This window comes from Lynx rufus, unplaced genomic scaffold (assembly GCF_022079265.1).
Source record: "Lynx rufus isolate CCGP_SWC_20201006 ecotype Redwood Valley unplaced genomic scaffold, mLynRuf1.p SCAF_6, whole genome shotgun sequence".
NCBI classification, from domain to species: Eukaryota; Metazoa; Chordata; class Mammalia; order Carnivora; family Felidae; genus Lynx; species Lynx rufus.
Genome location: NW_025814878.1, coordinates 106,258,006 through 106,270,041, shown reverse-complemented (window position 1 = coordinate 106,270,041; position 12,036 = coordinate 106,258,006). Strand labels below are relative to the sequence as shown.

Below are 12,036 nucleotides of genomic sequence, written 5' to 3'. Positions count from 1 at the left end.
AGTACCCCCCTGGGACTTGCCTGGTGGCAGAAGGGACATCGGTGAGGGGTCCTAGACCTGGTGTAGCCCCACCCCCACGAAATTCTCTCCCCCGCCCCTGCCAACTTGGGAGGGTCAGGGTGTTCCCATTAGGGCAATTTTCCTTCCAGATCCCCTTTGTGCATCCAGGACTCCAGCTGTCCTGTCGCTTTCCTTTGCCAGCACGTCCATCCCTGGCAACTTTAGGTTCTGGGCCAGGGCTTCTCAGAGGGGAGAAAGAAACGGTCACAGACGTGTCATAAAAACCCTACCCACCCCCAAATTGCCCAGAATGAAGCCCCTCCCTCTGTAAGCCCTTCCCTGCTGCCACCTAGAACCATGCCAGAAGAGATTCCCTAAGAATGCGACATCATTCACCAAGCCAGAATTTAAAAATAATTATATTAATAATAAATATGTTAAATTACATTTAAAACAATAAATAGAAAAATAAACTGATAAATAAAATCAACAGGTACAAAATGTTTCCAAATTTCAACTAAAGAAAACACACAGACGACAGACAAGACAAATGGACATAACGGGAGGGCACTAAATGCATCACAGGAACCCTTCACAGTTTACGTCACAGCTCCCTCCTCGCCTGGTCACCCTTCTTCTCCCCAACTTGGAGACCAGGAGACTCAGTGGCTGATATCTTTGGGGACCCCAGCCAGCGCAGGGAAGCATCTGGTTCCACCTCAATGCCCTTCTGCAAAGCAACCTTGAACCCCAGGGTGTGGGTTCAGGGGACAGGAGCGTGAGGCGGAGCGTGAGGAAGGAAGTCCCTACAGAGGCAAGTCGGTGCTGTTGTGCCGGGTTTTCCTGGCAGTGCCATCGTCTCGGGGCAGCGCCCTCTGCAGGTTGGACATGGCCACGGTCTTTTTGAGGTCAATCACGGCGTAGGAGTCTGAGCTGCGGGCAGGGTGGGTGGTGGGCACAGGGGCTCGGGGGACCGAGGGGTTCTGGGGCCCCTTGGGGCGGTCTCCGCCCCAGCCTTTCAGCTCCACCTGGATGTAGTTGAGCTGCCTGGGGGGCTCGGGGCCCGGCCGGCGGAAATCGAAGTTGAAGACCCTCGGGGAGCCTCGGCGGCGGGTCAGCGGCACAGGGAAGCTGCCATGGCTACGGAGGGCAGCCCGGGTGCTGGTGGGCTTCTGCAGCGGGGTCTCATCCTCCTCGCCATCAGGGAAGCCATTGGAGGAGGGAGTGAGCCCGTCCCTCGAGTCTCCGTCATCCCCAGCCTCCTCCCCCAGCTGCTGGGCGTGGCTCTCCCACACAGGGGGCAGGGAGGGCAGGTTCTCATAGTGCAGCAGGGCCGCCCGGCGGTGGGCAAGGCCATTCCAGCCTGGTTCCTCCGTGCTCAGTCTCCAGCCAGCCCCTGGCCGCAGCCCCGCACTGACGTTCTCATAGGTGCACTTGGGCTGGGCAGTGCACTCGGAAGGGCCCTCGTTGTTGTTGTTGTGGGGCGGGGGGTCATGCAGGCTGGGGCAGAGGCCCTGGCACTTCATCATGTGCCGCCGAGCAGGGGTTGGGCCCAACACAAACTTCACCTGGCCCGGCTGCAGGAACACCTGGGGGTCCCGTGGGTCAGGGCCCCGGGCCTGCGGGGGGAAGGGCACCTGGCCCTCAGGCAGGGGCTGCAGGCAATGCCGGTTCCTGCGGTGGTCATCCTCACCGGCTGGCGTGTTGACATAGGTGTGGGACTGGGGGAAAGAGTCCAAGGGAAGCAGGTAGGCCCGAGGGCAGGGAAGGAGGAGAGAACAGAAGGGAACGGATAAGAGAGGCATAGGGGAAAAGTGCTGGAGTTTCCCCCTCTTCCTTGTCCTCCACACCTCCCAGGGAAGCTGCATCCCTTTCTGGGACAGTAAGGGACCCTATCAACGTTCCTCCCCTCCCGTGATCCTTACGAGGCGCCCTGTTTCCCGGTCCCCCATCCCCACCCAGACCGACGGGGAGGAGCAGGGCAGCTGCTTGCTCACCTGCTCATCAGGGGCAATGAGGGCATGAGTGGACTCTTCCCCAAGTGAGGGGTGTCGCAGGCTGCTCGTTGAGGGGCGCCGGGGTGCTGAGAATCTCGGGCCCTCCCCTGGGCAGCCAAGGAAGCCATTGGAGAAGCTGGAGACAGTGTAGCCTAGAGCTGGGCACACAGGAGACAAGCCCAGGTCAGCAGTGGTGGGGGGGGAGGTACTTCAACCACCTGCCAACCACCTGCCACTGCATGTGTGGTGTCCTGGGAGTCCTCCAACGGGAGGGGACACGCTCCCAGGGCCCCCAGATGGTTAGCTCTACTGAACCAGCAGCCCCTGTTATCTTTCACCTCTCGGTGGTTCAAACCCTGCCCCTTCCCTCAAAGCTCAGTGTGAGCCCCACTTCCCCCATTACAGCCTTATCTGAAACACTTAAGGCCACCTTGTCGTCACTGTCCCTTCATCTCATTCTAGCTCTGCCAGTGAGCTTCAGGGAAGCTCCCAGACATCAGGGAATGATGTCTATTTCTTCTGCGCACCGCCCCCCCCCCCCCCGCACCGTCCCCCGCTCCCTACCATGGGCCAGTTCATGGAGAGCAAAATATGCAGCAGGGGCTCAGTGTGGACTCAGTGAATAAATAAGTAGAAGCTGAGGGAACCTCTCCAGAAATCAGTCATGGGCAAAGATGCCTGAACCAAGCCGGGTATGACCCAGTAGACGGAAGGAAGCAAAATAGCTCCAGACTGCTGTTTCCATGGAAACCCAACGTCTCCCCGTCTGCTTCCCAGACCATCAGTCAATACAAGGCCCAGGACTCCCCAGCGTCAGCATGAGTCACCTGACTGGCCCAGACAGGGACTTGTTCATCCCCAAGAGTCATCTGATGGTGGGCAACTGTCCTGAAAGCATGGATCGCCCAGCCATCCCACCTGCCTGCCTGACTCGTGCCTCCGAGACCGGCACTGCCTGGGCCTGTGCTTGTGCGTACAGATGTGGAGGCTGAAGTGCCCAGGACGGGGTCTCCTCACCATTGGGAGGCTGGGGGGCCCGAGGGAGGTCGAGCTCAGTCGGGTGACTGTTGCGGGTGATGATGACTGGCTCTTCCATCACATTGATGCTATTGCACTGCATCAGATCCTGAAGCAGGTTGAAGATCTCCTCGGCCCGGGAGCACTTGAACGCGAATATCCCTGAAGAAGGAGAGGAAGAAGTGAGGCCCCTCTGACCGTGTACCAGTAGGAAAGGACCAGAGAGGTTGAACGGACGCACAAAGCTCAGGAAAATGTCCCTGAACGCCGGTCCCAGGCCTGCAGGGGACAGGAAGTGCCCTCCTCATCCTGAGCACACTCTAAAATCCAAGAGTTCCGGGAGGAGTTGGGCCCCAGGCCCCTTCCTGTCCCCCCCCACTATCCATTACCACTGTCTAGAGATCTAATACCTCACCTATACTCCCCCACGGTTAAATTGTGTTCACAAGGATGTGTGTGAACATGGGTGAGGGGAAGAGAAGTAAACACCAAAGCAGAAAAGGATGGCAGCTGCCCCTTATCCACAGCTTTGCTTTCTGCAGTTTCCATCACCCGCAGTCAACCAGGGTCCAGAGGCACATGAGCCTCCTTCTGACAGACTGTCAGAATGTCAGTAGCAGCCTCACGCTAGGTCACAGCGCCTGCATCACTCCCCTCACCTCCTCCCACTTCGCAGGCATGTTATCATCTCGCCTCGTCACAAGGGTGAGGGCGCTACCGTAAGGCATGTTGAGAGAGACCACGCTCACCTAGCTCTTCCTACGGTACGTTGTTATAACTGCTTTGCCTTATTACTAGTAACGGTTGTTCATCTCTTACTGCGCCTCATTTATACATGAGACCTTATCACGGGCACGTATGTATAAGGGAATGCATGGTGAATACAGGGTTCCGTACTATCTGTGATTTCAAGCACGCACTGGGGCTGTGCCCTGAAGATAAGGGGTAAGAGGCTGGACTGTGTTAGATGACACTTCACATGCTGCCCCTGTCTCCCTCTGCCTATCACTCCCCAGAAAAAGGAGCTCTACCCAGGGCACCAAGCCTCGGCTCCAGTCCAACCACCTCCAAGCTCCACGAGGGCAGGAGAGCTGTCCTGTTTGTTGCCTGTTCCCTGGGTACTTAGCCACTGCCTAGCCGGAGAGGGAATGTCTACTCTGGATGGGCCCTTGGCCTAATGGAACTTAATCTCTGGTGCTGGAAGGAAGGAAGGACGAGCAGACTCACTCTAGGACACACATGGCAAGGCCATCTTGTGTCTCCTCAATGCAGCTGTCCTGACGGCCCCTCAGATTCCATGCATCAGCTCACAGTCCCAGGGACGGCAGGCCTGGGCGGAGTACCCATGACTCAAGGGCTCCAAAGATGTCCCTGGGGTGCTGGGCCAGCCTGGAATTCTACCCCAACCTGGCAACAGCAGGGTCCAGGGCTCAGGGGAGGCTACTTGGGGTGTGTGTGAGCACCACAACCAGGCTGGGGTATGGGACAACTGAGGTTTGCAGGGATGGGACGGACAGCAAGGGGAGGGGGGTGGGGAAGGAAAAGCACCTTTCTGGCAAGACATGTTAGGGGCTACAAAAGGCTGGGAAAGCCTGGAGTTTTAGGAGAACCCGGTGTGGGGGCCTAGGGCAACCCCTCTGGGATCCCAACTGCTGCTTAAATACCACGAGGAGGAGAAGCCCCTTCCTGTCCTCTCTCTGCTCAGCCAGTGTTTAACATCCCCTACCTCAGACAAGCAAAGGGTAAGATGTATGGAGGAGAAGGCTCGCAGCCAGCAGGACATCAGAGGCTCACTGCTGTGATGGTGGCCTCATCAGACAAGCTCGTTCGTCGCAACCCTGCTGTCACAACCCCAACTGCATCCAACACAAGCCCGTACTAGGTTCTTTCTGCAGAGCTCAGGCCCGGGTCCTACAAGATAAGCTGAGACCATGCTACTCCTTCAAAGAGCCAGGGCGGGCTCTAGCCTTGACTTCATGGAATGATCACTACTCTCTGACCCCTGGCTGCAGGGAGAAAGGGCAGGAAGGGAGAACATATCATACTCTGCTGCCCACAGGTGACAGGAGACAAGGATGAACTTCTCCAGGGTTACTCTGTATATCAGAGACACAAGAGTCTGGCCTCCCCAAGCCTAGCATTCGCAAGCCATGCAGGCCCAAGGTAATCAGAGCCTCTAGCCTGACCCTGACCCTGACCCTTCACTGTTCATGGCTCCAGGGTATAGGACTTGGGGGCCCACAAGAAAGTCTGTTCCTGTGTAGTGGACAAGGGTCCCTCGAAACTGGTCACAGAGGGAAAAGAACTTGCTTGCTCTCCCAGGCAGGCTCTGGCCTCGGGAGCACTGGCTCTTTCCCATGGGCTGTGCAACAAATGCCCCCACAGAAGGTCCCAGGCTGGGGCCGCAGTGACCGAAGAGAAGGAGCACCGGCCTGGGAGTCCACTTAGTTCCATATCAACATGCTGTGTGCTCTTGGCCATCAACCTTCCCTTCTCTGGGCAACACCTGCCAAGCCAACAGGCTTCCCCATGGTCCCCTGAGCTATGACCTCCGGCCCCAGCCCCTCGCCCCTATCCCAGGGGCGGTACTCACCCTGGCCCGTCTGACACCGGCGGCCACTCTCAAAGGAGAAGAGGTTGGAGTCATAGCCATAGCGCCGCAGGCAGAGGTAGGGCCAGCGGACAGCCTCGCGCCGATGCAGGTGCAGCACCAGCTCGCTCTGTGTTAGCTCCATGATTCCGGAGCCCAGCTCCACCCCCTCGTCATCCACATTCGTCACCTGAGGGGCAGGGAACAGAAGGGTCATTGAGTGAGCCCATCAAGTATGTAGGGGTCCCAGAGCCATTGGGAGGCAGGCCAATGCAGGGCTAGGGCTGGGGGGTCAGGGGGCTTGCCTGCCTCTACCAGACTCCCCGGAGATGCCAAATGATCGCTGGGAGACTAAGAGGATGAAGCAGTGCCAAGGACCCACAGCAGCTCTCTAGGCCTCTGCTTTGTCATCTGGGCAGTGAGGCAGGGGTGGTTAGCTGACCTCCAAGGTCAGATGGTTTGACGGCCAAGGTTAGATAACCTCGGATGGTCCACCGCTTGTATCCAAGGACCAGATGCTAATGGAGGAAGGGATTCGATTATAAGTTCAAAATCTTAAGACCCCCGGGGGGGGCAGAACACAGACCTTCTCCACCCCCTCCCCAACTCCAGGCCCTTGCTAGGAGCTCCCTCTTCTGGTGAGCAGGAGAAACCTGTGCCTCACAAGCTGAATGCAGGGAGGGGGCTCCCCCTACAGGGAGGTGAGAGGTGGCAGGTGGCCAGGGGTGCACAGGTCCACTGGGCCCGGCCTTACCTTCCCAAAGTGAACAGCAAACACTAATATTGGGCTTCCGGGTGTTATGCACTGCTTTAAATACTTTATGTATATTAACCCATTAATGGAGACTTTTGTTGTTTTCTCCAAAAAAACCACCATACGTGTATGTGTGTGTACACATTTATATACACACACACACACACATATACATACATACATATATGCATATATACACACATACATACATATATATGTAAAGCTACAAAGATAAATTGGCAGGAATGAATGTTCTAAAAGCACGATTTTTCATCACAGTATTTCTTCATTCTTTGTAGTTAGTAACGGTGTAGGAGAACCACAGCACTGGCAGCAGCCTGGGCACCGCTCCCCAGGCCACTTCAGCAACTCTGAGGCATCTTAGTGAGCCACAACCTCAGCCTGTCCTTTCACCTTCTCTAGGGAGGCAGAGGCAACTCAACAGGTTGGCCCGAGCCCAGGAGGCCATGCTGGGAGAGCTCAGGAGAGGAGGGGGCGGTGGGTACCTTGAACTTGGTAGGGTGGTTGTCTGGGACGCTGTCTCTGTTCAGGCAGCTGCAGCAGCTCCCCATGGTGTCAGAGCAGCCAGTCCGCCCTAGGGAAAAACATAAGGGATAAGGTCATCGAGGTCAGCTCCAAAAAGCCTCACTCTGGGGACTCTGGCAGAACGACCTCGTTGTGATCACCTACTCTTGGGCACAGTGGGACACTGTCCCTCCTCGAAGAAATTCACATTCTCGGGGCGCCTGGGTAGCTCAGTTGGTTGGGCATCCGACTTCAGCTCAGGTCATGATCTCACAGTTTGTGAGTTCGGGCCCCACATCGGGCTCTGTGTGGCCAGCTCAGAGCCTGCAGCCTGCTTCAGATTCTGTGTCTCTCTTTCTCTGTCCCTCCCCCACTCACACTCTGTCTCTCTGTCTCTGTCTCTGTCTCTCTTTCTCTCTCAAAAGTAAATAAGCATTGGAAAAAAAATCTTTTTTTAAGAAATTCACACTCTCAATCCAGGGCCAGGCATGCACTGGATAAACATTAATTCAAGTGAGGATGTGTTAAAGATTAATTCTGACAGAGGGATGGAAGAGAGCTTCTCAGAGGTACCATCTGACCGTGACCTTGAAAAGTGAGTAGGATTTTGACAGATGTAATGAAAGCGAAGGGAAGCCTGGGCTGCAGGAAAAGAAGGGAATGGATACAAGCAGGGAACCAGAAGAAGTGATTTGCTTCAGGGGGAGGTGGGTGCTAGTTTGGGGCCCTCATTCAGATTTAGCAAACAAACTGTAACTGGGCAGTCCCCGACACTTTAGCCTGGACCTTTCTTTTTTTTTGTCTTCTTTTCCACCTCACCCTTCCCACATCTCCCAAATTCTCTTTTTTTCCCTCACTACCATCCCAACATCTACTTCAAATTTATCTTTTTGATGTTATCTTCCATGGGGTATTACATTATGGCCAAAAGATACAGTAAGAAGACTGAACTTAAAACAGGGCACAATTTTTATAACCTCGATTAGCTATTTCTTCATGGAAAAAATAAATGCTGGGTTTTCTCTCCTTCATCTAAAGGGGAGACCAGAGGACTTACTATCTGGCTTTTCCCTCCAGGATTATGGCACTTGGAGTATATGTCACAATGGTTGGGCCTCTGTCTAGAATGGAGAGGACACCACCAAGCTTGAAAGACCTACGGGAGCAAGCAAATGCACAGAACGATCCCAACCAGAATGGGTTGCAACTCGATACAAGAAATGAACCTGTAGGATTAGATATCCTTCTAGAACTCCCACTGAACGTGTAGAGCCTTGAACAATCCTGACCTATATCCCCCATTCCTCCCAACTTGGAAAACTCCAGAAAAGTGGCTCCTATAAACAGCTCTCACCTCACCCAGGCCATTGGGGAGCTGACCATGGGAGGGGCATGGGGAAGGACCCCCACTTTATTCCCCCTGTTCTTGGTGGGGCATCATGGCAGGTAGTCTGCAGAGAAGTCACCTGGATCCCTCTGGGACACACCTGGGGCTCACCTAGCACAGGAGACAGAGACCACAGGTTAGTGGAAACCTTTCATCCTCGCCCCCAATTGTTAATGAAACTCACTTGCTGTCAGTCCATCCCACCTGGATTATCTGTTCCAGGTCCTAAGGGGACAGAAACACAAAGAAGAAAGTGAGATCAAGGGCAAAGGGGCCACCAATTCCAAGCCCCACAGGCGCTGAGAGGGAGTGATTCCCACAGCAGCAATGAGTTTGAGTTTGAGGCAACCTTTTAAGTTACCTCTAGACCCCGACCCCATCTGAATCCTGTTACAACCAACACCAAAACCTTTGTGGGGAACTTTACAGAGAGCTTTCTCAAAAGGACACTATGATGTATGGGAAAGAACGCTGGCTTAAGATTCAGAAAACCAATCTTCTAGTCTGTTTTGTTGCCATTAAGCATCTGGGAGACTCTGGCAAGTCGACCTCCCACCTCCCACCTCAAGGCCTTAGTTTTCAAGGGAAACATCTGTAACCTGCAGTTTCTCGCTGAAATAACTTCTAGAAGTGCATAGGAAAAACGTCACTAAAATGGACATTTGCCTCTTCCAGAACAAGCTCCCTCAATCTCACATTTGGAAACCTGATAGATTTTCTGTTCTCCAAGTTCTGAAAGGCTTAAAATTTTTAACATACATGCTAACAATAAATCAAAATTTCAGAGATCGGAGCCCCAGGTGGACAAGTTGACAAGCCAGGACCTTGGAGATCCTTGAAATCCCACCCTCCTGCTTTCCAGAAGCAGCATGTTTTCCCAGGGCCCCTTGGGCTCTGCTTCCTCAGGCAACTTCCCAGATAAAAGGACCCCCACCCGCTGGTCTGGCTTATTCTCTGGAAGAAGGAAGCAGGCTCAGGGAGATGAACACAGCCTAAAGACGGGCAGCTGGGAAAATACCGAGGCTTGAGCCATCAAAAAGGAGTCTGAGGGTGAAACCAAGAACTACAGGGTGCAAGATGGGGGAGGGTGTTGCATCTTTTTCTGTCCCCTTCATTTGTCTTTAAGGTATCAGGATATATCATGACACTTCACTGAAGGGGGTTACGTTGGCTGAGACAGGAAGAGGGGGCTCAGGTCTGGGATACGTATGGATTGGAGATGCGGAGTGTCAGGGATTATGGGGACTCAAAATATGTAAGAGGGCTCAGAGAAACGTGGGCAAGTTTTTTTGCATTTGAGCATGGTGCAAGGAGAATGGGGCGTATGCAGGATCAGAGGAGCCACAGAGCTCTGGAAGCATTCGGGGGCATCCCGGAGAATGGTGGCTCTGCGGGCGTAACAGAATTCGCAAGAGTGAGGGGGTTCTGAGGGCTCCAGGACTAGCGAAGGTGTGTCCGGAGGTGAGTGGGGGTGGGGTGGTTCTGGGCGTGAGCGACAGATTTAGGTTGCGGGGTTGTCAGGGGAATTTCTACAGACACTGGGAAGCAATGGGGGAGGTCGGGGCCGCGCGCAGTCCCTGGATCCCCGCCCCCAGCCCCGGGATTCCACCGCCCGCCCGCCCTGGGCTTCCTCTGGAGGGAGCGGAGACTGCGGCGCGGCGCGGTGCGGCCTCGGTGGAACCGCCTCGTCCCCGCCCCGCCGCGCCCCGACTCACATCGCCCCGCGGCCCGGGCGGCGCCGGGCCCCGCTCCCGGGTCCCGCTGCAGCTGCCGCCGCCCGCCCGGAGCTAAGGCCTCCCCGCCCCGCCCCGCGGTCGCGGGGTCGGAGGTCACCGGCAACACCAACGAGACGCTGCGGGCGGGCGGACCCGATCGGGGCGACAGGCGCGCAGCCTAGAAGGTCCCTTTGGAGGACTTTGCAGTCAGGAGCAGGGAGCATGCGCACACGCCAGAGGGCGCTCCGGGCCAGCAGCGAAGCTAGCCCTGCGGGGGCAGGGTGGAACCTGGGCGGGGGCGGGGCGAGGGGCGGGGCTGAAGAGGGAAACAGAGGTGGACCCAGAGGTTTCCACTCCCGGGATCAGAAAAGGAACCCGGGTAGGGGAGAGACAAAAAAGATGGGGGAAAGGTCTGAAGGGTCGGAAGGGAGAAGCGCAAGGCGAAGGATCCCTAAAAGGGGCTGGGGACCGGGAAAGGCAACTGGGTGGGGGTGAGAACAGACAGAGAGGGGCGGAGCTAGGAGACCCGAGGGAGGGGCGGGGGGGGCGGGGACATGCTGGCTCCGAGAGACTTTGTGTTCCGGGAGCGACTGAGAGAAGACCCGGCAAAACGACGGCACCCTAGTGTCGGCCCAGTGCCCGCGGGGGCGCGGTGCCGGCGCTAAACACCTGGGAGTGGGGAGAGGGGCAGTGGAGGCTGCACAATTTCCACCCTGAGATCCCCCAAATGCTTTCCTTCTGGCTGCAGCACCAGGCCCCTCCCGAGCCACTGGCTCTACCAGTCCCTGAGGGGCGGGCAGGGACTGCGGGGGACGGGGGGGGGGGGGGGTGGAGGAAGGGCTGCACTCCCGGGGTGGGCAGGGGCAGGCGCTGAGGCCTCGGGGTGGGGACTAGATGGAGGCCCGACGACGGGGTCTGTCAAGAACGGCCCGGACACCGGCGCGCAGCGAGGGTGAGACCCCAGCAGAGTCCCATTCCTTCCCCTAAACTCCCAACAGCCAGACTGGGGACCCCAACTGACTCCTGGGGAAGTCCAAGAAAAAACTTTGGGGATCTATCGAGAAGACTCTTGGCGGGATCGGACACTTCTCCCTCCATTGTCCGCGGAAAACCTTCCCATCCTTTTACCTCCCCAGTCCCTAGGGGCCGCTCAGGCTCTGCCCTTGAGCCGGGTTGCACCTGCGCAGGGGCGGGAGAGGGGTTTCAGCCCTTATCCAAGGAGGGGAGGAGAATTCTTGAAGGAATCCAGCATGTTAGTAAGACGGGGTCCAGTGCTGAGTGGAGGTGGGAGTATGGGAGGGTGAGGGGTGAAGGCTGATTTCTGAATGTTGTTTCTATGGGGGGCAATTTCATACTATAACCCGGAAAACAGGGTCCCAATCCACTCTGAGATCCCAGATGGCCCCTGTCCTGTTCGCACCCTCCCCCAAGGGCCTCTTGCTGCCTGGGGCAGGGGCATTGGTGTTAGAGTTAGTGGCTACTCTTAGCCCTGAGTATGAACAGCCCACACTGGCTGTTTTCCACAGGAAACAGGACCAGAGGGACAGAACAGGAAGGAAGCAGATGGGTGTGGAAGCAGGGCTGGGTGGCGCAGGACTTCTGAAGGGGGCTGGGGGGTTGCCTTGCAGGGCTGGGAAGCAATATAACTGTTCTGGTCCAAATTTTGTTCCCAACCGCAAAGCTGGGTCTTATTAAGAGGACTGAGATTTGGTGAGGCCCTCCTGTGCCCAGCTGCAGTCAGAATTCATCCCAGATCTCCAAAGCAGCCTCTTCCTAGAATATCCCTTAGTTTTCTAATGTAACCTTAGGTAGGTTAACCTCAGTTTGTTTCTTTGTTTCAACTGGAAAATGGGGTAACAGAAACTACCTGATAGGATTGTTATGAGGATGCATAATATTATGTAAAATGCTAATATAGTCCCTTGCACAGAGTAAACGTCATAGAAAAGTTGCTCTGGTTATTTTTCTTCGGAGGGTATTGTACATACCTGCCCAGAGCTCTGGCCTCGTTCTCCCTGGTCTCATCTCTGTCTTACCCACTGGGCCATGAG

At 55.9% G+C, this 12,036-nt stretch overlaps 1 protein-coding gene across 2 annotated transcripts; it reads right to left on the bottom strand.

Annotated features, from left to right (window-relative positions):
• Positions 1 to 481: 481 nt before the first annotated feature.
• On the bottom strand, positions 482 to 10,047 carry FRS3 (fibroblast growth factor receptor substrate 3). Of its 2 annotated transcripts, XM_047103139.1 has the most exons (7): positions 9,986 to 10,047; positions 8,238 to 8,381; positions 6,865 to 6,953; positions 5,608 to 5,794; positions 3,015 to 3,176; positions 1,998 to 2,155; positions 482 to 1,721 (listed from the first exon to the last, which is right to left on the bottom strand). In XM_047103139.1, exons 3-7 carry the CDS (start codon positions 6,928 to 6,930, stop codon positions 807 to 809), a joined length of 1,488 nt encoding a protein of 495 aa, XP_046959095.1. In that variant the 5' UTR covers positions 6,931 to 6,953; positions 8,238 to 8,381; positions 9,986 to 10,047; the 3' UTR covers positions 482 to 806. The 2 variants fall into 2 exon arrangements, with proteins under 2 accessions (XP_046959095.1, XP_046959094.1); XM_047103138.1 differs by lacking the exon at positions 9,986 to 10,047 and having other exon boundaries at positions 8,238 to 9,883.
• Positions 10,048 to 12,036: the final 1,989 nt, after the last annotated feature.